This window comes from Lissotriton helveticus, chromosome 9, assembly GCF_964261635.1.
Source record: "Lissotriton helveticus chromosome 9, aLisHel1.1, whole genome shotgun sequence".
Taxonomy (NCBI): domain Eukaryota; kingdom Metazoa; phylum Chordata; class Amphibia; order Caudata; family Salamandridae; genus Lissotriton; species Lissotriton helveticus.
Window position 1 is genome coordinate 1,094,500,229 of NC_136070.1, and position 27,943 is coordinate 1,094,528,171.

Below are 27,943 nucleotides of genomic sequence, written 5' to 3' on the forward strand. Positions count from 1 at the left end.
CCTCTGCCCTTGGACGCACAACAAATGTGGGCAAGTAAGTACAAAATGTAAAGGAATCTTTATGTTCGAGGCATATGAGCTGTAGATTACACACTGTGCATAGATGGCCACCGAGTGTTGGGCCCGGATGTTTGCAGTTTGTTGTTGCCCTGAAAAGTTCTTTGGAAGCCACGAGATAGGTGACTCCTCCTTTGGACCACATTGCACATGGGCATCGGCTCCATCCTCAGATTGGTTTTTTTCGTCATTGGGCTCGGATGTGTTTCCTGCGCTCCGGTTTGAAACCGAATTTTCTTCGGCGTGCAATCCTCACCCAGTTCGACGGTATTGTTTTGATCGTGCTCCACATCAACGCGATTCTTCACCTCTTCGAAGTCTTCGATTCCGGTCATCGACGAAGGCCTTAGGGCCTACCTAGGCCTTACTCTATGGCTCATGTAAAGGACGCCATTCAAGAAGTGTCCTCGATGTGGGTCGAAGTTCCCCCACACCGATCTACATGAGGTGTGCAACCTTTGCCTCTCACCGGAGCACGAGGCCAAAGACTGTTCCGCTTGTGCCTCTTCCCACTCCAAGAAGACAATTCGGGACCGACGAGCTCGAAGAACTTTGGCTCGCTCGTCAGCTTCGATCCCCGACGACATCTTTGAAGAGGGCGTCGACGTGCCAGAACACCAACACGCCGAAGAGTGCCAGCTCCTCTGATGCCGAAGACTCTGACGTCGAGGACATCACTCCAGCTCAACGGGTCGTAAGTAAGACCATCGACCCCCAACCCTACCTCGACACCCTCCAAAAAAGGCTTCGGTCACACCCTCACCTTCAGGCCCGGGTACACACCGAGAGACTGCTTCCCACACCCCGCCTTCGGGCCCGGCAAAGAAGCCTACTAAGCCTTCAGGCGGCTTGGGCTCGAGTCAGCCTATTCCCGGTGCCGATCCTATACCAACACCGAAGAAGAAGCCATCTTCCTCAACCACGCCGACTGTTGCTCCAACACCTAAGCACACGGCGCCGAAGACTGACAGCGGCTCATCTATGCCGAAACCGCTCTCGGAGCCGAATAAAAAAAACCGCCTAAAGCTCCAGATTCACACGCTTCGGAGCCGAAAAAACACCCGGAACCGAAAAAACATGTTCCGGTAAAAGACATTTCCAAAGGTCACACTTCTAAACCAAAAGACCCAAGACCAGCTACCGACTTGGTGCCGAAAAAACCTCCGGAACTGAGAACTTCGACGCCGAATGATCTGCCTTACACAGAAGAACTTTTTACACCAGATCCTCATAAAAAAACTCTTGTTAAAGATCCTAAGACTGGTCAACTAGCTCTTAGCTCCAAGAAGAGACCACTTGAGGCGCGGGCACCTCCTCCTCCTCCTCCATAGAAGAGAAACTGTAGTGTAGTTCCTATTTTCCCAATAGGCTCTGCGCATTGGAATAATATCTTCAATAGTATAGACGTAGGACTGTGGTTAACTAGGTCTTCTACTGACGATATTAGACTTAAAGTTATGTGTTTGCCAGCTAGCTCAGAGTTCACTAGAAACTTTCTCGAATAGGCAAGGAGGAGTTTAACCTCCCTGGATAGACAAGAAGGGATTTAGTTTCTGACAACCATAGAACATGACAACTTTGCTCCCCCTAATCAAGAGTATATCTCTAGAGTCGTGTGAAAACAAAAGACAACTTATTTTACTCAGTCAGTACGTGCATTCTTAGTTTCACCAGATTGTAGAGAAAAGGAAGAGACGGGCGTGTTCAATAAAAAGGTGTTATTTATTGATCAGTCTCTTTTCTCGTACAAGAGAAATGAATCGCTATTATTGCAATACTTATAGTTAAGTAAAGTGCATACAGTAAAAGCAGAATTATAAAATAATACTGTAAAAGCATTGATATGGTTTCTTAGCCATGTGATACTTAAAATGGATAAAATAGATACATACATATATACATTGACTAATCGTACTCAACTGGTGCTTCTAACTACGCCTACCCCAGTGTACCTGACCTAAGCCTAATACGTGGGCGGGAGTAGATAAGTAGCAGTTTAAGTTAAGTTTGCTTTGCCAAGGATCTGACTCAAGAATTCTCTGTAAGGGGTTATTCAGTTCAGTACCTGGGATATAGAAGGCTGGAGGGCTGGTATCTCTATCTCAGGACTTGATATCCCAGCTGCCTGCGAGGGCGGCTGGAAACGCCGGGCCTGGATTTCTCGGCAGGAGAAAAGGCAGCGTCTCTCTCAGCGCGTCAAAAGGGAGGGGCAGCGTCCGTGGGCTTTTTCTGCATCAGCTGGGCTCCTCGGCAAGTCACGCTGCTCCAATCTCGTCACCACCGTGTGTTTGCTTAGGGCAATGTCGGTATTATTTATACCTGAAAGGTGCCGAGATTGACGTAAGGATGGACATAAATACGTCAATAAGGATGTCATAAGAACTGGTTGTTCCTAAATTCTTTACTGGAGTTCTTGGCTAAATCAAAACAATAGCTGCGGGGGATTTCCCAGGTTGCCGGAGGTTTGATTTGTTTTGAGAACTCGGTATGCTTTCTATGGGGGCTGGAGGAATAGTGCTTGCCTAATGTGGTAGCATGCGCTATGACCTAATCAGAAAACCGGGTTTCTGTGCCGTTGTATGGCCACTATTGATTTATTAACCGGACAAGGGTCAGAAACAGGAATATCGATACAGTTCCCATGGGAAATACATCGCACCCACTCCACGGAATCTATGTCCATATTTACTAACCTAAGCATAGTAAACATAACTAACAGTTGTGTATATTAAACCACCCCAAAATACATTAATTTGCATGAAAAAAATGGTTTGCGTAATACACGAAAAATGAGTATAGTTACTGTATGCATTAAAGCAGTGTAATCATTCAAAAGAGGATGCGTATTTCATATTAGCATGAACGATTTTGCGAAAATAACACATGAAATGGCTCTTAATACAGAAGAAAAAGTGCGAGACCACTTCATCACATAAGATTACAATATTACATGTAAATAAGCTAGAGGTCGAGGTAATGTCTCTAGAGTTCCCTAAAATAGAAGTTCTGTTCTCTAAGAATAGTTTTACTTTAAGCAGAAGATAAGTGCTGAAAGGTAAATATTTTGGATTTGTAGAAAAAGTTCTTGTTTTCAGGAGAAGACGGGAAAAAATTCTTAGTGGCTTTGTTTATTAAGTCGAAGGCCAAATTCAGAGTTCAGGGAACGCTGTGTGCAAGTTGCTTAAAGTCATTCTCTCTGTTCTGGTGAAAACATCATATCATTTAGATGTTCGAAAAAACAGTCAACAGCTTCTGGTGAGAGTTCGACTAGGTTGGAAAATGACGCTACCATGCAGTCATGAGCATGATTGCTTTCATCGATGGTTTGATCAGCATTGCTGACAGAAGGTCGAACCTGATTGATGCTGCTTTCATCTTGTTTTTCACTACCCTTCAATCGTAGTGGTGAAGTCTCCACGAATGCCGTCATCAGGATGGGTAGCCGCTGGGGACAGCACAATGCATGAGCCTTAACTGGACTCAACAAAGTCTCTGCATCCAATGGCACTTCTGATTGTAGTGTGAGACAGGTGTCCAACACGCATTCCTCGCCGCATAGCAAGCACCTTAATACAGGCATAACACAGGTCTGCCACAAGGGTCTCAATGAAAGAAACCAGGTCATATTTAAATCTCATAGCCGTGCTAATCCAAGGACTTTAGTTATGCGGTCCCGGTAGCGGATAGCTAGGATCGTTTCTTCCATTGTTGCTGGAGTCATGTCTGTGACACGGTTTGCCATAGCGAAGCAAAAGTAGCAAAAATAGGACACCTGCTACTAGTCCCAACAGGAGAGGTAGTCCGCCAAAGATGGAATGGACGAAGTTAGGAAAAATACTAAGGATGGCTTTGAATGGTGTCAAAGCTCCCGAAAAAACTGTCTTAAATACACTCGCGATACCACTTGTATCAGAAATATTTAAGATTTCGTTTAGTATTTCTGCGAAGTGTAGGGGGCTATTTGTTGATAACAGTGAATGAATCTCTGTCGTTGTCCTTGCAACTTGGAGATCATACGTTTCTTTTGATGACGTCAACTGGGTTGGCGTCTGTAGGAGCACAGTCTTCATTCTGCTTAAAGTATCAATTCGAATAGAAGAGATTTTTAAACTGGGCCATAACCTTGCCTCCCTGTCTGGAGCATCATTCGGGAACAATACTCTTTCACAGCACATGACCCTGGTAGTCACGCTTACGAGATAAGGTTTTCCTGGCAGCAGGCTGCAACATCTGCGATCTACAATTAGAATGTAACTCCCGTTCGAGAGTCTCCTAAAGAATGGTTCTATTTGTGTTGCAGGTGTGCCTAGCTGGTGACATGGAAGGTTATTTGAAGTCCCTTCACAGGCCCCATGCAAACTTATACCCTGACACAGAAGTATACCACTTAGTGATCTCGCACAATTATTGCCACTAAGAAATACACTCTGACCTTTATTACTGACACATGTGTGTGTATAGGGCAAGTTCCATGTTGACTTAATGTATCCTTTACCCAACCTTTCATACTGGCCTTCCTGTATATATTTTTGGCAGTATTGAAACTGGAAAGTAGTTATCGGAATATTTATTATCCCATGTATTATCCATTCAATGACAGGTCGTTCTGACATTGTCAATGGTAATCTCTCAAGTTTTTCAATGCTCAGAATTGTATAGTCAGCACCCTTCTGTGCCAAACTGATTTGTTTATCAGTAAGGTTAAAGATATTAAATAGTGACGTCGTGTTGATTAAACGCCAAGGCACATAGCCTGAACGCAGATTTTGTAACGTCCAGCCAAGCTGTACAATAGAACGTAATTGAGACTGACCGTGTTGTAACATCAGTAAGTCTTGCTCTATTATATCGATTGCTGAAGACACAATACTGTCCAGTGAATATATTCTGGAAGACAGAGTCATTAACCCATTGTCTACAACAGAAAGTGATTTTTCCAAATTAACATGGTCAATTTCCCGTATTTTTTCTGCTGTCTCAATTTGAGTTTCTTTCCAAGCTTTGTTATAAGCTGCATATATAGAGGCCGCTATGAAACGTTTTTGACGCTGTTTGCGTGGTCCCATAATGAAATCACGCAAGTCAGCACCATCTTTAAGTAAAGTTAGGTGTTGCTTAATTTCTGCCAGTGTGGATGTATGTAGCCATTGAAGGCAGAGCTTTCCCACACTGTAAGTAGTTACTATCCCTGGATGTTGTCTCTGGGAGTATCTAGGGTCTGGCCTGGTCAATGTGAACCCCTGTATTTTGTTCAGGAATCTGTCTTGACAGTTATTTGTGTCTGTAGGCCAGATCAACCATTGTTTCCAATCAGGATGTGTTCTATTTTGGTTTAAAATATGGTTTACGTCTATCTCAACATCCGTAGTGCTATTACTGTCCGTTGTTGGCTTTGGAATAGACGGTTTGTTTAAGTCTTTGATTTTGGCTAGGCCAAGACAGGTAGTCTGTTGAATCGTGTCATTCAAAAATATAATTTGTTCTGGGATCATGCAGGCTCTAAATAATGATTCTATACCTTGCACTTGCCAATCTTTTGTGCCCCAGATCGTTTTCGTTTCAATGTTATTGTTCCAGAAATCAAAACCAAATGTAATCATTTTTTCAAAAAATGAGTCTGAATATATCAATTTTGTGTTTGTAAGCATGGTTTTCACTCCTGTCTTATTTAACAATTTGAAGTAGAATGTTTCTGCATTACTTGTGTTAAACCCTGAAAAGTATGAATATTTATCATAAAATGTTTTTGAACTGCCTTTTGGTGGAGTTGCACAATGTTCCCATTGGTTATAATTTAAAACATTTCTAGGTTGAGAAGATTTATGCAGATAATGGTTACCATAGTGGTTGTAGCAAAACATCTCATCATAATTAGATGAACCTTGCAAATAATCATGTTCTGTAAATTTAGCTGACATCACTAGATCAGACATCATATCATTAATACTTTCAAAGTCCCAATCATCAGCAAATGTGCTTGGTTTTACAAAGTCACTCAATGAAATCTTAAATTGGTGTGGATACTTTAGGATTTCAACCGGGCCATATATTTCGTAATCAGTATTGTCCCATGCTACCCCGCCGGGTATAGGATTGGCTGTGAAGTTTACTGAAGAAAGTTCTCTTTTCTCGACGTGTGTGGTTTAAGGACCAAGTTGATTTTCTGGCTTGCTGTGTCCATTTTAGCATATTTTCCCTCAATGAAATGTCCCAAGCATAGTACCATGATGAGCCAAAGTATGAGGACAAATGTACCTAGTGCCACCCAAATTTCAATCCATGGAGAAATCAGATAGGTTTCTTTTAGTTGATGATAGAGTTCCTTCGCTTTATCTTTAAAAGTTTTTGTTGTCGGTTGTACTTCTGGTTCACTTGGATCCTCAGAAAAATCATCGAAGTTGATGAAGTAGCCAGATGCTGTTCTGTCAATTGTTCCAATTGCTTCAGTGTTCCTTTCTGCTTTAGGAATTTGCTTTTTTTCATCAGCATAGTCATTTGTTACTTCACTGTAGGTTGGTGTTTCTTGATGAAAAGTTCCGATTTGGGTTTTAAGAGGTTTAAGTTCCATTGCTCTGTTGCATAGTCCTTGTTGATTCACTGTAGATTTTTCAAATGTGATTAGTCTCTCAGTTTGAACCTCTGTATTTGTAGCAAACTTTGGTGTTCTGCTACTTCTTGGGAGTCCACTTGGCCTACTACTTGGTATTGGCCACATGATTGTGGTTTAACGAGGTCGATTGATACAACTCGGTTCTCCTTTTTACCAGCAAGGGGCGGTAGTACTACTGATCTTGTCCGGTTGACAGACAAGACAGGAACTGCTTTTCTGTATGAAGGCCCAAATTCCTTCTTTACCGCGATCTTCTCTCTGACCAGATCCCCGATCTTTGGAATCCAGACAGGCCTTGCTGGGACAGGTGGTTTCTCTTCAGTGGTTGTTGGCTGTTGTTTCAACTTTATATTGCTGAGGTCTTTTCTTGTTTCATTTAAGTCCTGTAAAATAGCCAAACGATCTTTGATATCAAAGCATTTTTCTTTAACCACTGAAGTCTGACTATCAAGGTCCTGGACTAACATTCTAGTCCCAAACAATAGTTCGTACGGACTGAGACCTCTCAGAGAATTTCTTGGCAGATTATTAAGACTACGTTGGACACTTATTAAATGTTTGACCCACCCAGCTCCTGAACCTAATACCTTTGCTGTTATAGATTGCTTTATGCCTTGGTTTTTTCTTTACACCATCCAGTTTCCCTCAGGAAGGAAGTGAGAAGAGTCCCGCAATGCAATGCTCATTCTGGCCAACATCCCCCATAAGCTCGAGAGCTAAAGGAAAGATATTGGTCAGGACGTAGCATGCTTCTAGCGTATATGCCATTGTAGACTCGCAAATCTTTTATAACAGTTCAGACGTCAGCCGAGAGTTGGGGTCTACATTATAAGTGAAAATAGTCTTTTCATGTTAATATGACGTATTATTCATACTGGGTTTTATTTTTTATTGATTTGATCCAATCTGGAGCGAAATGCCATGGTAATATACCGTCTCGGTCGCCACTGCGATCTTTGTTGCAGTCTGGGCAGTTTTTTACAAACATGTGATGATGCAGGCTCATGCCTGGCCACCAGTAGATTGATTGTAATTCTTCCAGAGAATCTTTAAGCTTAAGGTGTCTAAGACCCTCACCCATATGTGCGTCTGCTATTAACAAGCCTCTCCTGTCCATGTTTGGAATTACTCTATCCCCCACTCTAGGGATTCGAGCAAAAGGAACGGAGTTTGCATCGATTATGTATGTATAATTGAGTGGATAGTTGATCGGTAGCGCTGAGCAGTCACCTTTTGATGACGTTTTCACCGCCAGCACTGTTTCACCGTCAATGTATTTTACTGAATGTTTTTTTGTAGCTACGGAAGCCGATTTAGTTGCTACCGCTGTGGCTGTCTCAGCCAATGAATTCCCTGCAACGTGAACGCCATCACGCTGATGACTCGGTGAATGTATCACGTGAGTTTTTGGTAGTTCTTTCTGTAAAATAACTACTTGTTCCCAAAGCGCTTTTTGCTTTACTGTGGCACCTGTGTCATCTTTGTAACCGTTTTGAATCCATTTCTGTAAATCGTTATTGTATGTTTTGACGCAGTAATACGAATCGCACACTATAAGTGTCGGGAATTCGCGATCGGCATTATCTAGCGCCATTTTTAACGCTATTATTTCAGTTTGCTGTTCTGAATTATTTTCCACTGAGTGTGTTTTCGTAAATAGAGGTCTCAGTTTACCTCCGCGCCACACGTCTTTTACAATCTCGCATGTGGCGTTGTATGCATGCTCTCCCCAAACTGAGGGTTGAGCATGTCCGTCTGTATAGATTACACAGGCGTACTGTCGTAAGGGCAGAATGTCGATTGGCAGAGGGTATTCTCTTTCATATTCTAGATTTTTAAATTTTTTCATTTCTGGATCAAAATAATATTTTACTTTGTCCGTAGCAAGAGAATTCTCCCATTGTATCCATTCTGGATTCAGTGCCGTAGTCAGTAAATTACATGGGCTTGTTAATGCCTCAAAAGCTGATTCTGCTGTTCTGACTGTAATACGTCTATCGTCAGCTTGGTCTTTTTCTCTTGCTACAGCCGTTTGAACCGCATGAACAATATTTTCCTTAATGCTGAACGTTTTTTCAGCTTCTGTGTACAAATGTGATTTGTATGCTATTGGTACCTTTTCTCCCTCATTAGAGGTTAGGTATGTGAATCCGCATCTTCCTGGGATGACTCGAATCACAAGGTTGCGTGTGTTATCACGTGTTTGTAGTTTTGTTCTAACTAACATGTCTGTTTGCAAAGATCTCAAAATTTCTGTTTGTTTTTGAGTCCAGCTGATTCTTTTAAAATCTGGTTTTATTAGATCATAGAGAGGTTTAACTCTCTCTGCATAATTTATAATGTAAGTTCTTCCGAAATTTAAGAAGCCTAGAATTGATTGTAAGTGTTTTTAGTGTTCTGGGTGCTTGGATTACAGCACATTTCTCTAGGAAATTGTCAGCCAGGCTTTTGCCTTCACTTGATAGTTCATATCCTAAAAACAGGACAGTTAGATGGGCAATTCTCGACTTTTTAAAGTTGAATTTGTAACCCTCTGCTGCGAACCCAAGTATTATGGTGTTCACTCTTTTCAAGTGAGTATCCAAGTCATCATCTGTTAGATAGATGTCATCGACATAAGATAATGCCTCGTCATCATATGTTTGTAGTAACTCTGTTACTCTCGCTGAGAATAATCCTGGGCTATTCTTGAACCCCTGGGGCAAACAACAGAAATTTTTTTGCGAGCCGTTTATTGAGAACGCGGTCAAATATCTGCTTTCTGGTGCTATATTTTGACAAAAGAATCCATTAGAGATGTCTAATGTTGTTTTGTATTTTTTGCGCACTATGTTATTCATTAGTGCTGCACTGTGTGAGTTTTCCACTGCAAAAGTTTTGCAACATGAGTTCAAGTGTCTGTAATCCAAAACAAGACGATATGAATCATCTGGTTTGGAGACAGGAAACAAAGGATTGTTCATTTGTGAGGTGCAAGTTTCAATCACCCCCTGGTTTTTCTTATGTTGACCGGGATTAGTATTGCCTCCGGGTCTTGCTGTAGGAGACTATTGTCAGCTGCTAGGAGTTCAGCTGCTACTCTAGCTGTCTCCCTTCCTTCTTCACTGTCTGACATTTTACTGACAGGAAGGTTGTTTTGTTTATTTGCAGATCAAGTTTCTACGGAAACAAAGATTAGATGCACAATATTTTGGAACAGTGTATCCTTCAACGTTGAATAAACCAAGAACCATACATAGGAGTCTCCTCCTACTAAGTTTGGCGGATATTAACCTTTCACCCACTCCAGACGTCTTTGGAGTTTTATGGGAGAAAAGGGTCTGTGTGAAAAAGCACGACTGAGTTACTCTAATGTCTTACGTTAGATTTATCGCCTATCCAAACCGTTGGGCGCCATGTAGTGTAGTTCCTATTTTCCCAATAGGCTCTGCGCATAGACGTAGGACTGTGGTTAACTAGGTCTTCTACTGACGATATTAGACTTAAAGTTATGTGTTTGCCAGCTAGCTCAGAGTTCACTAGAAACTTTCTCGAATAGGCAAGGAGGAGTTTAACCTCCCTGGATAGACAAGAAGGGATTTAGTTTCTGACAACCATAGAACATGACAACTTTGCTCCTAATCAAGAGTATATCTCTAGAGTAGTGTGAAAACAAAAGACAACTTATTTAACTCAGTCAGTACGTGCATTCTTAGTTTCACCAGATTGTAGAGAAAAGGAAGAGACGGGCGTGTTCAATAAAAAGGTGTTATTTATTGATCAGTCTCTTTTCTCGTACAAGAGAAATGAATCGCTATTATTGCAATACTTATAGTTAAGTAAAGTGCATACAGTAAAAGCAGAATTATAAAATAATACTGTAAAAGCATTGATATGGTTTCTTAGCCATATGATACTTAAAATGGATAAAATAGATACATACATATACACATTGACTAATCGTACTCAACTGGTGCTTCTAACTACGCCTACCCCAGTGTACCTGACCTAAGCCTAATACGTGGGCGGGAGTAGATAAGTAGCAGTTTAAGTTAAGTTTTCTTTGCCAAGGATCTGACTCAAGAATTCTCTGTAAGGGGTTATTCAGTTCAGTACCTGGGATATAGAAGGCTGGAGGGCTGGTATCTCTATCTCAGGACTTGATATCCCAGCTGCCTGCGAGGGCGGCTGGAAACGCCGGGGCTGGATTTCTCGGCAGGAGAAAAGGCAGCGTCTCTCTCAGCGCGTCAAAAGGGAGGGGCAGCGTCCGTGGGCTTTTTCTGCATCAGCTGGGCTCCTCGGCAAGTCACGCTGCTCCAATCTCGTCACCACCGTGTGTTTGCTTAGGGCAATGTCGGTATTATTTATACCTGAAAGGTGCCGAGATTGACGTAAGGATGGACATAAATACGTCAATAAGGATGTCATAAGAACTGGTCGTTCCTACATTCTTTACTGGAGTTCTTGGCTAAATCAAAACAATAGCTGCGGGGGATTTCCCAGGTTGCCGGAGGTTTGATTTGTTTTGAGAACTCGGTATGCTTTCTATGGGGGCTGGAGGAATAGTGCTTGCCTAATGTGGTAGCATGCGCTATGACCTAATCAGAAAACCGGGTTTCTGTGCCGTTGTATGGCCACTATTGATTTATTAACCGGACAAGGGTCAGAAACAGGAATATCGATACAGTTCCCATGGGAAATACATCACAAAACATTGCAACCTCTCCATTAAGGGTCCCTTCTCCACCACCTCCCCATACTGTTCCTCCTCCTATGCCTCCTCCACCACATCATTCGCCTCCACCATCCACTAATCCAGATGATGATGTAGATACAGACTCTGATGACACAGGTGGGGGTGCACATGACCCAGAAGGGACCAATAGTCCACCCTCAGTCACCTAATGCATGGGATCATTACAACACCCCTGCCTACGTCCCACAAGACGATGTATATCCTTCCAGACCTTCCCCACCAGAGGACACTAAAGGTTTTAACCTACTAGTCTAGAGAGCTGCCCAGTACAATGGGGTTGACTTGCACACCGATACTGTGGAGGAAGATTTCCTATTAGACACTTTTGATAACACACAAAGGTCTACTGCCATTTTGCCAATGCTTAAAGGTGTCATCAAGCACACAACAGAGGTTTTTAAAGATCCTGTCAGTGCTCAGGTCCCTAACCCTCGCATTGAGAAAAAATATAAAGCTGCCCCTACAGATCCAGTTTACATTAAAGGTCCAGCACCACTAGATTCTTTAGTAATGTCTAATGCACGTAAACGTGCTAATTCTCAGACATCAGGTGGGGCCTCACCACCAGATAAAGAATCTAAGCTCCTTGACGCCTCCGGTAAACGAACAGCGTCACAGGCAGCTAACATTTGGCGCATTGCCAACACCCAAGCGTTGTTGGCAAGATATGACAGGGCACATCATGATCAACTAGAGTCCATAATGCAGGATCTACCAGACAAATATAAAAATAGGGCCAATGAACTCATACAAGAAGGTAAAAATATTACTAATACTTCCATTCGTTGTGCCCTAGATGCTGCAGATACTGCCTCAAGAGCAATCAATACCAGTACTCTTCTACGTAGACATGCCTGGCTACGTATTTCAGGGTTTAAACCTGAGGTACAAAATTCCATCCTTAATCAGCCATTTGATGAGACACATTTATTTGGCCCAAATGTAGACGTGTCTTTAGAAAAAATGAAAAAAGACACCAACACAGCAAAATCTATGGGAGCTCCCAGACGTTCTTTTCGTCGCTCATCATATAGAGGCAACACAAGCGCCTACTCCTCCGAAAGCCCCTCAACTTCCTACAAGACCCCTAGCCAATCCACATTCACTAAGGGCTACCAGAGAGGTGGTTACAGGGGTAACAACAACAAAGACAGAGGCAAAACCAACAACTCTGGCTCTGCCTCCACCCCTACTCAATGACTTTCCTCCCCTTCCCCCCAACATTCCACTTCTGTGGGAGGAAGACTGCAACAATTCCTTCCTGCCTGGACCAACATCTCATCAGACAGGTGGGTGCGACAAATTATTCAGTCAGGTTACTGTCTAGAACTAACATCTACACCCCCAAACATGCCACCCAAACAGCTTCCAATGTCACAAGAACATCTATCACTGTTAAAGCAAGAAGTAATATCTCTGCTACAAAAAAAGTGCAATAGAACCAGTTCCTCTGCACCAACAAAATAAAGGGGTTTACTCTCTATATTTTCTAATCCCAAAGAAGGACGGCTCTCTAAAGCCTATTCTGGTCCTCAGACCGCTAAACATATACATACAGTCAGACCATTTTCAAATGGTCACACTCCAAGAAGTCCTTCCTCTCCTGTTAAAAAACGACTTCCTTGCTACTTTAGATCTCAAGGACGCATACTTCCATATTCCCATTCACAAGGCTCACAGGAAGTATCTCAGATTTGTAATAGACGGGCAGCACTATCAATTCAAAGTACTCCCATTCGGAGTCACAACAGCACCAAGAGTATTCACCAAGTGCCTAGCAGTAGTGGCAGCACATTTACGAAGACAGCACATCCATGTCTTCCTGTACCTCGACGACTGGCTCATAAAAGCCAGCTCATACAACCAATGTGTGGAACACACTCATGCCACGATCCAACTGCTCCACAACTTGGGGTTCACAATAAACCGCACCAAGTCTCATCTGAAACCATCCAAAGTACAACAGTACCTCAGTGCCACAATAAACACCTCAACAGCGCTAGCCTATCCCACTCCAGTAAGGATAGCCAGCATGCAAGCTCTTCTCACAAAGTTTCAGCCACAACAATCCCTTCCAGCACAAGTGTTCATGCAACTCATAGGGATGATGGCCTCTTGCATTTTCATAGTGCCCCATGCAAGACTTCAAATGCGTCCTCTACAAGAGTGCCTATCACGTCAATGGAACCAGGCTCAAGGTCAATTAACAAACATAGTGTTGGTAGACGGTCGGACTCATTGCTCTCTGCAGTGGTGGAACACCAAAAATCTTTCCAAGGGACGACCGTTCGTAGAGCCATTTCCTCAATTAATCTTGAATGAGGACACATCGCTCTCCAGCTGGGAGGCCCACCTACTGCAACACCCCATGCAAGGCAGGTGGACACCGCAACAAAAGGTACTCCACATCAATTATCTAGAGTTACTAGCTATATTCCTAGCACTAAAAGCTTTCCAAAAGCAAGTATCAAACAAAGCTGTGTTTGTCCGCAATTCCTGCCCAAAGTCATTTCTCCCTTCCACCTCAATCAATCTGCGGAACTGCCCGTTTTCTTCTCGTAGCCACAGACAGTAGCAGAAAGAGCTCTTCACACCCTAGATGTCAAAAGAGCATTGCTATACTACATCAAGAGGACTCAACCCTTTCGTAAGACAAATCAACTTTTTGTGTCTTTCTCACCACCACACAAGGGTAATCCCATTTCAAAATCTGGGATAGCTAGATGGATTGTCAAATGCATACAGATTTGTTACCACAAAGCTAAACGTACGTTATCTGTTCCTCCTAAAGCCCACTCTACAAGAAAGATAGGGGCTTCAATGGCATTTTTAGGGAACATTCCCTTAGATGACATCTGCAGAGCAGCTACATGGTCTACACCGCAGACATTCACAAAACACTATTGTGTAGATGTGCAAACCAAACAACAAGCTAATGTGGGCCAGGCTGTTCTCAAAACATTATTACAAACTACTGCAACAGATAGGGGTGGTCGCTGCTAAGAGTGGGTACTGCTATACAATCTATGCACAGTGTGTAATCTGCAGATCATATGCCTCGAACGGAAAATGCTACTTACCGGTATGCATCTGTTTGTTGGCATGTAGAGCTGCAGAGTTACACACGCCCACCCGCCTCCCCGGCTACCCTTGTCTGTTCCAGTATTATCTTAATTAAATACAGATTACATGGGCATCCTTCCTTTTCTTGCAAAGCTCCATCATTTCCCTAATGGCAAAAAACAATCTGAGGATGGAGCCGATGCCCATGCACAATGTTGTCCAAAGGAGGAGTCACCTATCTCGTGACTTCCAAAGAACTTTTTAGGACAACAACAAACTGCAAACATCCGGGCCCAACACTAGGTGGCGATCTATGCACAGTGTGTAACTCTGCAGCTCTACATGCCAAGAACAGATGCATACTGGTAAGTAGAATTTTCCTTATTGCTCTTTCACAACTCTCCAGATGTGGGCTGGCGACTAGCAGTTTGGGAACCACTGTTTTAGAGAGTGGCTCACAATGGCCAGAAGTGAACTGTCTTGCCACCACATCACCACATGCACAAAAATACTGCAAAATGAAAGCAATTTATTATGTGTTTATCTCATTTTTCCTACAGAGGCCTTGTCAAGCTATGGAGTGCCCTGACTCTGCTGGGAAATTACCAAAACCAAAGCTGTGCTTTCAGAGTTATTCAGGTAAAACTGCTATTTACATCTTTCATTTGTGTTATTGATTTTTCAGAGACGGTTGTTTTATGAGAATGTAGTGCCTAAATAGAAATATCTGTTCTAACTGCACTCCTGCATCAGACTAGTCCTGCTATAACCAACTATTCCCTTTAACATGATTGTCTCCGATATCAAGTGACAGAGTATTTCGGTGTATTTGCTTAGTTGTCAGAAAACATTTCTATCAATTGTTTTCATATCTGCTCAGCCAAATCATCCATAGATTACATTTGAGTGAAAACATTACATTTTTACCATCTTTAAAATGAAAATCTATGGAAAATACTTGGCCTTAACAGAGTCTGCACACATAATGCCAAATTGATAATGCACCCATACGTAATCCAAAAGCTGACAGCTTCCTTTGGAATGCTGCATGATCAGTAAGAACGTTGGGTCTTTTCAGCTTGCCGAGAAAGATGTTGACATCCTGTTGGTGTATACATGGTTTTAACAAAGGAAAGTCACCTTCTCCCACCATTTCCTCAAAATGCTAACCCACCTCAACTTAGCGACCTGCTAACTATTTTTGACGGGTGTTCTTGTGTCGGGAGGTGTCCTGGAAGGATCAACCTGATTTGTGGGTCATTTGCCGTTAGAATTAATATCCCCTGGGTGATGCAATATCTCGTAGATGCCTGAAAGGAGGTTGATGCAAGGGAGGGGATTTGCCGAATAGTGAAGATAATGTAAGTAGGAAGAGTTCTTTCAAGGCCCTTCAGCTCTAGTAAGGTAAAGGAGCCTTCATCCTCACCTGCCTGAAGGGGTGGACCCTGACCCTCCACCTTCCACGGGACACTGAGCCCTTACCTCACATCACTGATCATTCGGCATCACGAGTGGCAAGGGTTTCTTGCTTGATATTTTTCTTTATGGTTGAGTTCCTCACCTTCTAGGTCGGCATACCAAGCGAGAATCCGGTCTGGCTTGTGCAAGATGTCTCGCTCTGGCTCGGACCTCAACCATGGGGACAGATTTGTAAAAAACAAAAAAAGCCAAACTGGCATCACAGGCATTGCCCTTTTCCATCGTTGATGCAGTGTGTTAAATACAAAAAAACTGCAAAGCGCAGGGCGTGTGAGCTCTAACATAAAATCCCAAATTATGCATTTCAGCTTGAAGCTTATATGATTATGCAAACACACACATGGTAAATAAACTGCATGCAGCCAATATTTGTGCTTCCATCTGTCTTAATGAATTCTTGCATTGAACTGGAGAGCCAACTCTGTTGTATCTCTTTCAACTTTTTTGTTTTGCTGAATCGTATCATTGCCTTTATTGTGGTATTGACTCACTTTTGAAATAGTTGTCTTAAATCTTAGAACGCAAATTATATTAAGTTGTCAGATTGATTTAACAAGTGATCTGTGTATTTATTTAGCACAATTTACTATTCAGCTTGTGATTGAACCGAACAAAAGTACTTCCATTTGAAACCAAAAAGGGAATATACCAGTCCGATTAAATTATGCTTTGTGATCAGGAAACCTGGTTTCAAATCCTAGCTTTCCTGCATGACCAAAATGTGTGAACTTAGTCAAATCACTTTACTGTGTCTATTTTCCTTGATTATCATGGTTGAGAGTACCTTAAAGTAATTCAGTTCAGCATGTCCCTAAACATATATATTTTTGTAGACCCATGATGTAATGGCCATGCATAATGGAGAACAAGTCATCTAGCTAGTTTTAGTTCACTCATGGCATCAATTGCATGTTTAGAAAGGTTCACTTATATTAAATGCCACTCATTGCAGGGAAATCATATCTCGTTTTTTTACTCTCGAAATGTTTGCGTCTTCATATTTTTCCATTACCTTTATTGCATAATTTACATTTCAAGTATATTAATGACTCTTGTTTTAGCTCCTGGAGGCCAAACCTGATACCTTCCTTGACTCTGGCTCATATCTTCCTATTAATTTGTTACCTTAACCACAGCTGAAGTGCCCATCCCATTGGCAGATTTCTAAAGACTACTGCCATATACAAAGAGTCCTACCACCCACAAGTGTCATAAACCCCCTACTGGGGTGCCTAGTATTCCTGTAATGGTGCCTGCGACTTCTCCTCCGCCTTCCTCTTTTGAGTACAGGAATGCCTGCAGCAAGCTCAAAGAGAGGGCAGCACAAATGGGAAAGGCAAGCACATGTATACAGAAATAAGTGGAGGGACATTTATCTGCACCACTCTAAAGAGTAAAGAAAAAGGAGACACCAACTTAGCACTTCAAAAACATATCTTCCTCCAGAAAGTCCAAGACTGGAGCCTTTGAGAGAAGACATTTCCTCTCTTCGTGTAGAGAATCTTTATAGCAGTCCATTCATTCTTCAGGCATTTACATGGGTACTACCTCTGTGAGAACACCAAATTGCCTTCCTCATCCTGTATCTCCATAGTCCCAAGATAACTAATGTAGCACCTAAGAGGTTAAACATAGGAAATATCTTCTAATATGATATCTCCGTGATATTTGAGACTATTCTTCAGAAATTTGAAATTAAGACCAGGCTGGCTTTAGTACTAGGGCTTATCGAATCTACTGTGCACATTTCCTACAGCCTCTGTATAGAGGTGCATGGGTAAAATATGCAGATTAACTTACTTAGATCTTTACTTCCACCCACGACACTCCTCCAGATTCTTTTAGTGTCTCTACAGCCAGAAGTGATATAATGGCCAGGGTTTCTCTTCTGCAACATTATCTGAAAAGGAAAGCAATAGGATGGTCTGGATAGGTGAAAAAATGATCCAAGTCTGCGTGGGCTGCTTGCGCACCGCTGTTGTAGGCAGATGCAATGGAGAACTATGGAACTATTTGAGCAAATACATTGATCATCTTCAAAGAGAAAATAGGGAAGAGTTTAAAAGAGGTGCTTAAAGAAGTCATGATCACTCTTCAAACTGTCAGTTGAGCTAAACTCTACTGAACTTGTAACTCAGGTTATCTTTCAAAGACTGTTTATGAGGTGCTTATGGCACCATTTGCACCACTAGCATCTCAATCTCAACAGTAAAATTGTGTGGCTCTGCTTATACCTGTGTTGCCCAGATACTCAAGGGAGCAGTGATGATATTGTAGTGATGATATTGTAGTGTTGCTCAAATATTCCCATGTGCTACTTATAAGATAGTCTCTACCAGCCTGCCAGAGGTGCTGTTCCAGTATAGCAGCATGGAGCTCAATATGCCTACATTTTGAGGGTATCAATTATGCTTGTTTAGGTCTGTGTGATTAATTTTCAGAGTGCAATGCTCTTTGTGGCTGTTTCTCCTTAGGCTGCCAATGTATTATTCAAGGTGCTAGAATTCTTGCCAGGAACTGGATACCCTTGCTTATTGACCTTATACATTTATCTTCTTGAACAATGACAATACTGAAAAGCAGAAATTGCCACGGGTTACTCAAACCTCAGCAGATGAGGTGCAAAATGCTACAGGCTTGATTAACAAAGCCATATGGAAACTTTAAACGAATTCCTTGAGCTTCTCAAGTGAGTAGCAAAGTATAAGCTGTTTAATGTTTGTGGTGTTGTATGGTCTAAAATGGTTTGATCATCCTAGGAATAGTAAATCCAGAAATAAGTGAAGGGATAAATCCTTGCCTTACCTTTGTTCCTGCCATGTATTAGCAATGGAACAAACCTCAAGAGCAAAATTGCCACACCAACAGGACTCATACATGTATAATGTTCCTCCACTACACCCTTATGTATTCACAACTTACTAGAAATGAGACCTCCCGAACTGTATTAACTTAAGGCCAAATGTATGAAGCATTTTAATGGTTGCAATAACTCTGATAAGGCATTTGTGTTAAAAAGCTTTTTCTGAGTTATTAATCCCATTTTAGGAGTCAAAAGGTTTTCAGACTCCTAAAAATGGAATTGAGGTTTCTGGAAAAAGGTCTTTTTGTAGGCATCCCTTTCAAATACCAAATCACTATCTGATATATATATATATATATATCTACATGAAAACCAAAAGAGCGTCCAATTTGAGGAGCCGCAAACAGAGAGTTAATGTGCCTTTATTTCAAAAGAAGCAGCGTGGCTTAAAACAGGAAGAATGCCTTCAATCATGCAATCCCAACGTGTTTCCAACATCTCTGTGTTCTTGCTCACGGGAAAAGACCTGAAATGGCAGTCATTACGGGAATCGCCTTGATAAGTATTACAAGCTCCGCCTCCCTCAGTGAGTGCAGCACGGCATGCTGGAGCTTGTTGTTCACGTAGTATTACCCATGTGGGTGCCGCCAAATTCAGATAGTGATCCATATTAAAACCTCAGTGGGCGAAGGTGCCTTCTGTATATGCCTCCGTGCATTAGTAGAGAAACGGCCTTTCTGTTCTCACATGTGCTCGCAGGTAACGAGCGCTGAGTCTGCCAGAGTTAGCAGTTTTCCCGTGAGCAAGAACACAGAGATGTTCGAAACGCGTTGGGATTGCACGATTGAAAGCATTCTTCCTGTTTTAAGCCACGCTTCTTCTTTTGAAATAAAGGCACATTAACTCTCTGTTTGCGGCTCCTCAAATTGGACGCTCTTTTGGTTTTTGGTCGCGAGGAAGCCCGCTGCTAATTCTGGCAAACAAAAAAAGTGTACACTTTTATTTTTAAAGGCAGCCCTCTTTTTCTTACATTAAAAAAGTGTACTTTATTAAAAAGCAATCACAGACATGATGGTCTGCTGAACCCAGCTGGCCACCATCTCTGTGATAGCTTCCAATTATAGTGACTCTCAATTTGCGATCAACCTCATTCATATCCATGAGTTAGGTTAGGTACCGACCCACTACGATTTGAATTTTTAAAAACCAACTTATTACATAGGTCAGTTCTTAAAAATCTTTACTAGTCCCAGTGAGCAACCAGTATTTTGCAATCGGATATTAATTAGTGCGTATGCCCATTAGTTTTGAGTAAGGAATAAAGCCATTCAGTTGTACCAGGGTATCATGCTTTAATACAATTATTGTACCAAAGTTCAGCAATCTTAATACATTTTTTATGACAATTATTAGAGCGTGAGGACAAAATATTTATAAATCATACAATTTTCAGGAAATGCAAATAACCACTGGAAAGTAACTAACATCATCATTGGGGGAGTGCAGGTGGTGCTGAGAATGCTATCGAATTTGTTTGAGAGATATTTTGGCTAGATACCAACCCATAGATATTAAGAGATAAACTACGGTAAAAATATTTCATCACAGAAATCGTTCCCATTGCACTTGTTTATACATCACGGGGATGGAAACCATGTAGTCCGAAAGAGCCAGTTATGTCAGTTCCTTTACAGTGGCCGTTTGCATATGTATTTACCTTAGCCCCAGGATGGTATTGTCAACACATTTCAATCTCGCATGCTTCAGGGGGTCTCCTCAGGGCAGGGAAGTGTCATTTGAAAAAAGTGAGACATAGTTCTAATAATGTTTATGAAGTCACAGGCCCTCATTGCCTCAGTAGTAAATAATCAAAGTGGTACCTACCCAGTTATGGAATCCATGCTTTATATAATTTGTTTGAATGTGTTCTGGCCTGATCTGACATTTTCGGCATGCTAACAATAACTGCCCTATTGCACATCCGGTAAGGGCAAAGAGAGGCGAAGGGCTTTTTGGCCATATATCATAGCGGCTGCACCATTCCCTCTAACATCCTAGTGTTGTGCATTAACCTTCTTAGTACTCAGGACCAAGCCCCTTACGTAACTGGATATAAACGATCATATTCAGAAATCCCTGAAGCGGGTGTTGGAACACTAAAAGATTAGATTTAAGGTGGGGGGTGTAACCATGTATTTAGGCGAACAGCTCCTTCAGCACAGCCTTACAACACTGGCCACAGCATCTACTTGGGATCCAGAGATGGTCATATTCATGCTTAACTCTCACGTATGGCAAAGTTAAATCAGTACTGGTTGCTAACCTGGAATGTCAAGGGAATCGATGGCCCTTCCAAAACACTTGAAATATATGACTACTTGTGTAGTGGGGGGAGTAGACTTAGTGCAGTTCATGAAATTCACCTAAACAAGGCAGATGGCACAAGATTGTGGAAACTCTGGCGAAGGTAACTCTTTAGCACCTCATTCTCATGATGTGCTAGAGGGGTGCTCTTTTGAATTAGAGCTGGGATCCCCTTTGTAATGACTAAAAGAACAGATGGTAGAGAAAAGTTTAGATGGGGAACTCGAAGTTTTAATATGTGTTTGTCATGAACGCCTCTCAGTTCAACGTTCTCTAACAGCTAGGTACACACATGGCACAACTGTCCCAAGTTCTGAAAATTTGATTCAGCAACTTTAATTGTGCACTGGATGTCCTGCCTCTCATGACCTACTACCACAAACAGCTGATTATTATTATGATTTCTCACATAGGTGCTTAACTTGAACTTGTTAGGTGCCTGCAGGGCTACCGACCCATTAGCAACTTCGTATTCCATTCTCGTGCATGCACTATACTGCTTATTTAAACATGGTCCTACATACAACTCACTTACAACAGTAGCTAGACTCTGCACAATATTTAAGCAGAACATTGTCATATAATCCGTTGTTGGAAATAACTTGGGAAGGCATGCAAGCATAGATTCTCAAGGACAACACATTCAGGGGTGCTATAAGAGTGGCTCAAAATCATAATTTTCTTGTTAATGCTGGCTGTACAGGAGATTTAATAGTGGGATGTGAGGCGTTTAATCTGCACGTTTAACGTTTATCTAAATATAAACCTCATACAGAGTTAGGGTTTATAGATTTCCTGCCTAGCCCTTTCCATAGAGATGGGTACACTTGTGGCGCAGGGTGTATCGCACCCTGTAGCAGATCTAAAATCACTTAAGCAGAAGGTGGAATACATGACAGTTTTTGTAAGGTTGAAGTTATTCAAAAGCAAACAATATCTTGTGCAACAACATGCATAGTGAGATGCATGCTCAATACTAAAGAATTGGGTTCCTACATGCCAGAATTGAGAAACCAGGATGGACACATTATACGCTCACAGAAGGATTTTACTTTCTCCCTGGCAGACTATTAGAGAAGACAATATATTGAATATACATGGCCATCTAGTCAAGGCAAGATTTAAAAAAAGTACCTGAATTTATTGTCTGTATATGTGCTTAATAACAACCAGTTAGAACAATTGGAAGATCTAATACCATTACTAGCAGTTAAGGAAGCAGTTAAAACTTTGCTAGGGCAACAAGGCTCGAAGTAACCGAATGATCACCGAATTTTATGCCGCCTTCACTGACCTATTGAGCCCTAGATTTTATAGAAATGAACTACCCAGCCGAGACCATGGTCAACTACCACTTACTACTAGTGAATCATTAGTGAAATAACTGCCTAAACCTTGCAAGAACCTATTAGAATCACACTGCTCACTGTCCTGTGCTCAGTCTGGAGCGGATCATTTTAGATAAGATACTTACTAACAGATTTACATAGATGCTACCCAGTCTGGTACACCTCACTCATCTCAGATTGTATCCAATGTAAGTATGACACCAAATATTAGTCACCTGTGTCTCTTAAGGTCTTACCCTATGATGAATCCGCAGTTGACCACTGTGTACTTTATCTTTCCATATTTCACTGTAGTGCTTTTAAACTGCATCCTGACCAGGCGCTAGTGGCAGTAAACAATTTTTGTCATTGATATGGGTGGTACAAAATGCAGCCCACAATATGACATTTAACTTCCACACCACTGGTGCAATTTCTGCAGGAAGTTAATTAGAGTAAGTGGGTGGGACCATGTTGGACAGTACCATTTTAGAGTCGGGACACACTCACTGTGGCCTTGAATAGCAGTGTTATAGTACATAAAAGCATAATGGGGTCCATGGGCGCAGTTGGTGTATGGTGCATTGGCATTTAATGGTGGGCGTACCCAAACAGCCATGTGTGTGTCCTGCACCACCCCTAATGTGCTTTCAACACCCTACAACCTCAGTGTTGTGCTTTCCACATCCTGTAACCCCAGCGTGTGCCCTCTATAATGCCCGCTGCCTCTGTGGGCCCCCTTCCCTGCTTGTGCTTTGCGTGCCCTTCAAATTACAGCCACTGTGTGCCCCTGCACACTCTGCATCCCCTTTAAGTTCTTCTTCGCCTCTCTGCAGCCCTTTAGTGCTCTACTGCTCTCACTCTAGGGTTCTCCATGCCCATTCAACCCCTTTGTATGCGCTGCTCTGTCTCTCCACTGTATGTGCAGTCCGTAGCCTCTGTGTGCCCCCTTCCAGTGCATCCCCCTGCCCACTCCGCATTAACCTCTGTGCTCCCCCATCTTAACACTGCTTTTGGGTCCCCACTCACTGCAGTCCTTTTGTGTGCTACCTTGCCGCGCCCCAGCTGCCACTCTGTGTGCCCAAATGCAGTCTGTCTGCCATCCTGCCCCTTTCTGTACCCCTCCTCTACTGCAGCCTTTGTGCACCTCCTTTCTCTGCAGACCCCATATGTACCCCTCTAACCCTGCCTTCAATGCCCCATCTAAGTGTAGTCATGTATTTGAAATTTCTCCATCTGTAACATTAAAGATTGGAAGTCCCAACTTGCTGATCAAGAACAGCAGTAAATGCCAATGCCTTGCACTCACAAAAAAACAGTCTCTCTGCTTCACAATCGAGGTTTCTTCATCAATACCAAAAATACAATTGCATTAAGCTTTGGCAAATTTAGCCTATTCCCTGACCAGTCCTCAACACAGTGACAAGCAAGGCATAACCCTACAATCAGAGGGTCATGGCATTCCCACAGCTGGTACCTTTTTTGTTTTTTGATACACTGTTCAGTTACTGTTCGAACTGTCATGAAACTTTTGGGAATGATGACTTCATGCATTTCAGTTGTACCTTACACAATATTGCACATGCACCCCCTATTGGAATCCTTTGCGAGGCTGAGGGCACAAGCTGAAGGGATTTGGGAGGATCTTAGTATTGTTAATGTCAAGCCTATGCTTTGGGGGGAACAGCAACTTGCCAGGGCCCTGTTCTGCAAGTGGCCATCACCTCCAATGCATCTCTCATGGGGTGGAGAGATCAACTTTGCAAGATGACCACCCAAGGCCTCTGGAACCCTCAGCACCAGGGGTGCTAACTAAACTATACATAGCTTCAAGCCATCAGATGAGTCCTTATAGCATTCCTCCAACGTATACGGGGAAACAGTACTACTTCAGGCAGACACCAAGACAACCATTGTAGGAAGCCGGCTCTGTATATGGTATGCCCACCAGGTGGTTATACCATGCTCCAGAATCCAGGGGTTCCCCAAAAGTGTACAGGGCTCTATGTAGAACCCAACATGCTCTATCAGTGGTAGTGTGGGCAAGCAGCCTTAGGACTAACAAAGAGGAGTGTAAGACATTTATTGCACAACATCGACCAATAATGGACACATGACTCAAAATGAGACCCACACCAATTTTAGAAAAATTGACTTTGTTTGTAATTTATTTTAAGACCAAGATCTTCGCAATAAGGTAAGTATGTTTTTAAAGAAAAATACTTTTCACTTTCAAAAGTCGGCACTCGATATTTTTGAAGCCGTTCAATGTTATCCTATGGGGAAAACAATAATGCGGTTTAACAGGTAAGTACCACACTTACAAATCCAGTCTTTAGGCCCAAAGGTTAGCAAGGGTCAGGTGAGTACCAAAACGGCACCACCAGTGCCACAGGGGCGGCCGGGTGCAGAGTCAAAGTCTTAGTTCGGCCCAATGCTTTTCACTGGAGGCTTGGGGTGCCTGGAGCTACACTGCTTGCAGGCCAGTGGATCGGTTGCAGGTTCCAAGCACAGGGGGTTAGCCCAAGTACAGGGGGGGTGCAAAAAGCGGCACCAAACATACACCACCAGCCGCACATGGGCAGCCGGGTGCAGAGTGCAAAATCAGCGTCAGGCACCCAATGCATTTCAGTGGAATTTCTTCTTTTGACAAACAGGCTGCAGGTGTTGCACCAGAGGTCGCAAGAGGGAGACCTACAGCAGCAGAGGTAAGTAGAAATGTAGGGGTTTGCAGGGGCACCGTCTGTTCATCTCACCAAGGCCCTGGGGCTTCGGGTGCAGGGGTGCCTATCGACGTCTGAGTCTTCTTACTGGAGCCGGTCTGGTGGGCCTCTGGATTCAGTCTGCAGGCGTCGTCATGGAGGTCAGGAGCAGTCAATCAACGCTGGACTTGAGGTCAGGATCGCTGGGGAGACTTCACTGGACAGGTGGGCTGCTCAGACTCGGGCCATAGGTGTCTGGTGTTGAGTGGTCAGGAATCGTGGTTCTACCTGGATCTGGAGCCCTGGGAGTTTTTTTCTTCTGGACAGGTCTACTGTCCACAGGAGATTGGAGTCTATTTCGAAGGTAGCAGTCGTTCCAAGGTTTTCAGAGGTTGCTGGCTGCAAGTCAGGTCACAGGTTTGCTGGAGACAGGGCCGGTAGGGCTGGGGCCAAAGCAGTCATCGTCTTTAATCTTCTCTGTAAGGGTGTCTTCTTTCTTCTTAGGTCATCACAGATCTAGTTTCTAGGTCTGGGGGAGCCGCATAAATACGAAATTTTAGGGGAGTAGCAGGTAGGGCCAATTGGCACCTTACCTGGAGTGGGAGCATAGACCTAGCCCAGATTTGGAGGGGTCTCCCCATCTTCAAGAGGGCAGCGACTGAGAGATGTGCTTTCCCTCACCTCCTCCACCCTAGGAGTGGAGTTGGCAGAGGTGGGCACACCTATTCTCCTAAGCTTTACCGCCCAAAGTGGGGGTGTAAACCAGGGACTGCCATCTACTGCTAGCAGAAGAGCCTGGGAGGGTCACATTATGAAGGAGGCAGGCCTTTGAAGCTTCCCCTTTGAGCTCTCGACCATACTGGTGGAGGAGGTATGACACCTCTGCCCAGGATGTGCATTGCTCTTGTCCCAGAGAGCAGGGGCCCTCTACCCCGGAAACATGTTTGGTGGTGGCTGGCTGCGTACCGCCGGTCAGAGCTACCTACCAACTAGTGTTGGTAGGTTTTCAGGGGGCACCTCAAGGGTGCCCTCTGCGTACATTATACAATAAATCTCCCACTGGCATCAGTGTTGATCTATTGAAAGGAGTAGTTTGGTACCAAACACTCCTGTGTTCAGTGAAGCCATCATAGTCCTGTGAAACTCAAGTTGTTGAGTTTCCAGCCCATGTACTCTGTATGACTTCACTGGTACTTACAATATTAAGGAATGGACCCTAATATTGTAGGGGCATGTCTGCTCATGTAGATATGTCCTCACCTGTGGTATAATGCACCATACCTCAGGGCTGTTGGGCCTGCTAGAGGAGTGACTTCTCTTTACCGTCAAGCAGTGCTGGCTGGCATGGCACCCAGGCAGTGTGCCATGTTGACTTTGTCGTTTTCTCTCTTCACAGGGACATGCAAGCTGCAAGGGCAGTGGCATGGTCCCAGTGAGGAGGGTTCCAGGGGACCCTCTTCAGCTCCAAGGCCCTAGGCACCCATGGTACTATTTGCTAGGTGCCTAGAGGGGAGAGAAGTACCAATTGTGGATATGTTTTGGGAAAAAGAAGCACTGGCACAGGTGACCTGGTTGGCAGGGATCCTGTGCACTACAATTGAAACCATATCAAAACCAGACAAAATGTGGGGGGCTAACCATGCAAAAAGAGGCACTTTCTCACAACCATGCTGTACATCCAGAAGCAGGGTAGCCAACAATCCCTGACTTTCTGCACTAGCACAACATATTTGGCACTGGGCTCTCCACAATAACATTCATCTGCTGGCTAAACATTTGCCTGGAGTGGGGAATACTTTGTGGATCTGTTCAGCAGGATGCAACAACAAACCCACTAGTGGAAACATCAACCACAAGCCCTCCACAAGTAATTCCAATGTTAGGGGACTCCAACAATAGGCCTGTTCACCATCTCCGAAAATACAAAATGCCAAAACGTTGCCTCCCTTTACCCAGAATCACGACCCATGCACTATGGATGAACTGGCCAGGGATATTTGCGTACACATTTCCACCATATCCTGTACGTGGTGAGGAACATGAGGCAGGTAAACCCTCATCCTAATAGCACCAGAGAGCCCTGGTTTGCTCCCAGAGATATCAGTCAAACCTCACAAGAAGCTCTCCCACATACCAGACCTTTTCGCTCAGCATGAGTGTCAGCTCAGATAGCTAGAACCCAAACATCTGATCTACTGGATTTTACATCTGAGTTCTTAGAGTTTTGTTACCTCAATTTTCCAGAGGAATGAATGGCTATCTTGTGGGAAACTCACAAGCCTACTGCTCGCATCTGCTATTCCACAAAATGGAAAAGGTTTATGAATTACTGTGTTGCCAAACATTTAGATCCTCTTTCCGTGCAGGCCTCGTTTACCCTTCTACAAGTTTACATTAAACAGCAGTTGCAGCGTACCAGCAAAAAAGACATAACTCTTCCCTGTTCTCAAGTAGGGTCTAAAGAGGGTAATTCCGCCAAAGACGCTGCTGTCCCTTGCCTTGAACATCCATGTAGTTCTCATTTGAGAGATTGATACAGCGCATAATATCAAAAGGCCTTGAAGCGGTCACCAAATAAGGCATCAGAAAGAAAGGGACAAAACTAACAGGAAACATGCAGACAAACAAGCTCGAGAGTCACCCAGGCAAAAGAGTTATAGAAATTACCAGGTTTTCACCTGTTTGCAGAAACTGGAATAGGATTCCAGGCTCCTAATCTTTTCATGGAGATAGTTCCACACCTGGCAGCTCCCCCATGAAGGCTCCTCCCCCCCACCTTGCTTTCCGGGACCTCAGAACTAT

General features: G+C 43.2%; 1 protein-coding gene across 2 annotated transcripts in view; it reads left to right on the forward strand.

Moving 5' to 3' along the window:
- RPP14 (ribonuclease P/MRP subunit p14) overlaps positions 1–27,943 on the forward strand; it is a 103,229-nt gene that overhangs the window by 60,756 nt on the left and 14,530 nt on the right. For both annotated transcript variants that reach the window (XM_078661495.1, XM_078661496.1), the window contains exon 5: positions 15,026–15,104. In XM_078661495.1, coding sequence (XP_078517621.1) covers positions 15,026–15,104 — 79 coding nt within the window. The remainder of the gene's footprint in view (positions 1–15,025; positions 15,105–27,943) is intronic.